The 6,000-nt window shown below is 34.4% G+C and overlaps 1 protein-coding gene across 1 annotated transcript in view; it reads left to right on the top strand.

Annotated features, from left to right (window-relative positions):
• The first annotated feature begins 1,305 nt into the window (after positions 1-1,305).
• Positions 1,306-6,000, top strand: part of LOC149773737 (uncharacterized) — a 28,431-nt gene continuing 23,736 nt past the window's right edge. The window contains exon 1 of the mRNA XM_089946187.1: positions 1,306-1,563. Coding sequence (XP_089802313.1) covers positions 1,514-1,563 — 50 coding nt within the window. The 5' untranslated portion in view covers positions 1,306-1,513. The remainder of the gene's footprint in view (positions 1,564-6,000) is intronic.

Genomic DNA, 6,000 nt, shown 5'->3' with positions numbered 1-6,000 from the left:
ATTTATTGTATGTGCATGCTCTGTCACGTGTTAGATGACTTATTTATATCTTTTGTATGTATTACTATGTGTGGTATATATTGCTCCACCTAATAAAAAGTATCATCTTCATTATTTTTCCTCCAACTCATACTCCTACTTCTTCTTCTTCTTCGTCGTCGTTTATGTCCTTCGGCCATACTTTTGGTGCACTTGCTATTATATATTATAGCCAGGCCCAGTCAGAGGAGTGGAAGCAGGGGTAGAGTTGGCCAAGGCCTTAACCCCTAAGGGGCCTCGAAATGCGTTTATTTTTATATTAAAAAAAACAATTGTGAAATAATAGATACACTTCGTTCTGTACTTAGTTATCGTTTAAATCTTTATACAGTAAATTATATGGGCTTGTTTTGGCATTTCAAATTTCAAATATAACCAGGGCCTAGGGGCCGCAAACTCGAGAAATTGATCGTACACTATACATCTGAGGGGGCCTGATCATAGCTAATGGATATAGTTGTCGTTACATTAATAATTAATTTGTTTGGTAAATAGTTAGCTAGCTTGGTTGGTGTGTAGGTTGGTGGACAAATAGAAGCGAACTTTACATGCTTGTGTTAGGATCAGACTGCTTGACAATCACCAGCGTACAGACAGATTTACTACCTAAGCACCCCATAAATTTGCTAAGCTCTTCCATAACAAACCACACGTCAGACTCACAAACGACAACATAAATGTTAATGATTAGATAAAATGGAGAAAAAAATTATGATGAAGTATTAAAATTAATTTAAAACTATTTTTAGAATAACCGATTTCATGACGTGATGAAACGTAAAAAGACAGATGATACAATATATCAACAAGCAATAGGAAAATAATTTTATAACTATCGACGTAAGTGGACTGTACAATATACGGTATGACTCAGCGCAAACACTGAGTATTAAATTAAATGACAGCCAACCTTATTCTGTTTACAACTGATGCACGTCACTTGCATGCAGTCTAGTCAGTAAAATTGATGCATGATGCTAATGGCGTTTTTATAATACGCAGTCCGCCAGCAAGTATGTACTGTATTATTACTAGCCCATGTCTGCTATCATTTATCTATTCTCTCTTGAATTTTCTCATTTCGATTTTATTTTCACTGAAATCTATAATCCCGTCACACCATTTTGTCTAGACGTTAATTAATCCTCCCAGCAGAGCCCCTGTCAATGGGTGCTTGTCTCCGAAAATGCATGTCCCCATTGACGATCCTCTTTTGTCGCCCGACTTATTACGTAATGTCTAGCCATAATCGAAGTACACACGGTGATAACTCTTCACAGCGGAGGTAAGGACTTAAACTGGCTGTGTTAGATAACTGTTGATTGGTCAAAATGTGTGTATCAGCCAATCAAAGCTAGTCTTTCGTATTGACAGACTGTCTAATAGACAAAATGAAGGAGATTTCTTACAATGGGTTATACCATAGCACGCGTTTTCGACGTATCATCATTGTAAATTGAGTTGCTGTTCATACATGTTGAAGAAGTTAATGATGGTTCTATTTTCGCTAACCGTTGTAAGACAGTAAGTATTCCCTAATGGATTATTACTTGTTTATGTAGGCTCGTTTGCTCCAGAAGTTAAACATCTTGTTAAACGTCGAATGATGTTTTTGACACTTTTCATTTTCTTAATTATGTAGATAAAATTGGACATTGCATTAGCTGAATATAGCTGTTCTGCAGAATTCACGTTGTTTCCCTGATCGAAATGTATAAAACTAGGTTTACAATTACAGTATATAAAAATTACGAGCGGTGACCAATGAATACAGCGAGAAGATTATGAGAATGAATTTTAATTTACAGCGTAGTTTTCAAATGTTTTATGTCAGTATAAAGTAAAGATATTTTGTTCCAATGCTATTTAATAATAAACTCGTATAAAACAATGATCGGATTTAAATTTGGATATATAGCTAAAGCGCAGAATTTGAGCGCAATAAAATAACGAAAATTCAGTTTAAGGAAAGGGTAAATTTTCTCCATCTTTGATAGTTATTTCAGTGTGAAAACATGTATTTTTGTCATAAAGTCTCAGCACTACAAACTTGAGATCATCCATAATAAGTACTTTCTCATTGCTTTCATCTCTACCAACACAAGAAGTGTCTGTTGATATGGCCACTATGTATCAGCCTTTACAAGGACTATTTGCATGGCTGCTGTGTACCCACATTAGCAAAGACTATCCACATGGTGATCAGTGAATGCATTAGGGATGAGTATGAAATATTCTACAGTCTCACGGCAGTTGCAGGATGAGTCTTGGACTGTTCACTCATGAAAAATCATGAGTCCCCAGCCTATTTCTGAGAGCCCTGTGGCATAAACTCACAAGTCCCTCACTTTAAAAAAGAATAGGAAAAAGTACATGAATATTATTATTATACCACATATGGATTAAAATTTTCAGCCTCATAATATCACATTATAGAGAAGATATTTCTCAGTTTTTTGACAAGGGACTTTATACCACACTGCATAGTTATTACTTTTGACTCTTATTTCATGTATGGCATTCAGGTTTTCAGAGTCCTGAAGTACAAGATGCTCCTTTATACTGATCATTTATTCACTCATGAAATGAATTTGCTGCTACTTAGTCAATGATTTTTCACACCAGATTTGAGAATTTTCTAAAATGAATTTGATATTGTCTTTTTTTACATAGCTTGGCAACTTTCAACAACATTCATATGATCCAGGCTAAGTTCATGACTGTTAAAGGCTGATATGTGCAAGTTAGTATTTTTGTTTCAAGTGAAAGGATTTTGCTTTCCATCAGTCTTACACCACTCACGAATTGCTATAAATGTACCATCTCATTGCAGTTTTTTCATTCAAGAGAACTGCTTTGCCCACTCTTGTCTTTTAGTTATGACATTTATGATTTTGCTGCCATTTTTATCAGGATTCTTTATGGTAGTTGAGTCAACATTAAGTACACATTCAGAGTTCAAGTTTTCTTTATTATTGCATTTCTGGATTAATTCTCAACCTCATAAGCTCATATTAGAGAGAAAAGATTCTTCACTAATTGTCCAAAGGACTTTAAATCATATTGCATTGTACCCTCATATCTGCAAGCTAGTTTTTCAATCCAGTCTATTTAGTTTTTACTGATCTTTCACTTGACAGATGTATGTATGGTATTCTGGTTATCAAAGTCTTCAAGTACATCACAAGCCATTATTCTGGTTAATTTATCAGCATCCTTTCCCATAGTCAAGATGGAGACAGTATACATTTCCAAGTTCCATTTGTCTTTGTTGTTTTTACTTGTACTCTCACTTCTATCAGTTTTTTTGCATTAGTCTCATTTTTATTTACTTTCCCAAAATATGACAGTGGATTTTGCTGAGTCATAGTACCTTTTGCACTAGTTAAAAAGTTTCCTATGATAGTTTAATGCCCTAGTCTGAATCACATGTACTGTTACTATTATTTTTTATTCTTGTTGTTCTTGTTGTTTTTGTTGCATAATAATAATTGGACAGTATTGTCTAACCCAGGCTCAGAGAAAGCTTGGATTACTTTCATTATAAACATTGTCACCAATTTAAACAACATTAAACCAGCAGTGGACATCATTTATTTACAAGACAATCACATTCAGTAGAACATCATTTTCGTTGAAGTCATCACATCAGAGAAGGATTAACTGTTAATTATCACACTGGCTTCATGCTTGTTAACTTAAGTATAGCTACCTATGGGTTGTTTTCACAGACATCACGATTGTGTACACAAACACCCACAATGCAACGTGCACATATCGTGCGCCACCATTTTGAGTCCCTAACAGACTTTATTGTCACATATATTCAAGATAATAATCATATTTAATTGTCAATTAGGATATTTACTGAATAGAAATGATACATAGATTATACTTAAAATTATGTGCCCTGTTAGCATGAAAATGAAAATAAAACTAAGTTACCTGGCTTATATCGAAAGACAGAATAGTGAAGTTAAACCGTAATTGAGCAAATATAAACGCAGTTATTTGTTTACACAAACAGACAATATTGTCTTTAAAAAAAATATTTTGTGTGATGTCAACCTTGTCATCTTGAAAGAGTATTTGTGGACAATGATCTTCGGGATACAATAACAGTTACGGAAATAAAATTTCATTACATGTGTATTATGCCAGAACTTATATCTACAAATGCTTTTTGCAAACACGTACATGTGCCAAAGACAGCTGACAAACCAGTTTTAATAAGTAGGGTCAAATATTGTATTTTGTGGTGAAGATTATGGACGTAGGATGATACTGATAAGTGTATTGAAACGAAACATTTGCTACATAGAACATGACTTTGTACCAAATGTCAAAATCGATTATTTTTTTAATACTTTTAAAAATATGAAAATATATATTAACAATTGTTTTTGTATTAACTTGAACTATAATGAAATGAATGATTTCAGCCCATGTAAATTGAAAATCATTATATGTTGCTACTTGTTTGTTTATGCACCTGTTTATTAATGAATCTATTTGTTTATGAAAGAATAACAAAGATGGTTGAAATTTCAATGTTTTACTTGAAGAAAAAAGGAGAAAAGTCACATATTTGATCCATGTAGTTGATATGCACAACAAAATGTGATGTTATAGCCTTGCGCACATAATGAGACATGCCTTCATAATTATGTGGGTTGAACAATGTTGTTAGGTGCCGGTTTGTGTGACTAGAGAATCACAATGGCGGATATGGATTTATACTAGTTTTGTGATGTCACGTGAAAACAACATATATGCTAGGGGAACATCAATAGGGAAAATCTAGCACATCACAAGGTTAAATTTATTTGGTGAAATGGTGTGCCTTATGCAAACTTAATTTATATTGGATCCAGAATCTCTGGTCGCCATGAGACTTTTCTGTCAATATGCCCAGAAAATGGACCAGATATCAGGTATTTTTAAAAAGCATCCCCAGACATCCCAAAGATTAAAGTCTCAATTCTACTGCAAAGATAGCCCCAAGACCTCTTTGATTCATACAAGGATTTTTTTCTGTTGGTCACCTTGTCACCTGGCCCCCATATTTTTGTACAAAATGTGTGTACATATTGGTTAATATATGTTTCAGTTACCAATTATTGGTGATCCACGTGGACTGCTGACAATCATATGACAAGCCACCACTGAACAGGCTTCCTGTAATTTCAGAACAGATCATTGTTCATGAAAATATGTGGATGTACTGTTGAATGCTGGGAAAATGTAAAATCACAGATGCAGAAATGGTTCAATTTTAGGTGTTCCTTCAATAACTTAAGTAATTTGTATACGCCATTTTTCACCCACGTTTAATGAGAATCACTCAATATAGGTGGAAATAACGGCATGTGAACATTCAAACCTATGCACAAGTCAGCCACTTCCAACATTACAAATTGAATCCAAGTGATACATTACAAATCCAAAATCATGCTGGCTTCATAGCTTAACTGTCTGTGTCATATGGTCATGGCCACAAAAACATGAGAATTTCATTATATGCAGAGTTTGTTCAGTGGAAGTTTTCAGCTGTCTGTGACCAAACAAGATGTAAACAACTTATAGACTAGAAATTAATAAACATACATACCTCTACAGCTGAAGATGTGCAAGTTCTTGAAGCAGACTGCCCGCTGACAAGACTATTTTGTATTGTAAAGAAATGTACACACGGTGAGGTATTTATACACAGACAGTCTGTGCAACGTAGGCATTCAGTTCATCCCATCGTGAGCACTTCGCACGTGCGGCATGGGATGAACCGAACTCAATATTTTGAAATACGACACAATATACATAAATCACCCACGGGTATCATTGTAGACAAAAAATGAAACCTGAGTACATGTATTCAGTAAATAAAAGAGTTTAATTCTGTGACAACATTAGCATTGCAAAACTGTATCTGATGCAGTCTAATCACGACACACATCACATCTG

This window comes from Sinohyriopsis cumingii, unplaced genomic scaffold (genome assembly GCF_028554795.1).
Source record: "Sinohyriopsis cumingii isolate HCF-2022 unplaced genomic scaffold, ASM2855479v2 utg000622l, whole genome shotgun sequence".
Classification (NCBI taxonomy): domain Eukaryota; kingdom Metazoa; phylum Mollusca; class Bivalvia; order Unionida; family Unionidae; genus Sinohyriopsis; species Sinohyriopsis cumingii.
This window is presented reverse-complemented; position numbering and strand designations above follow the sequence as displayed.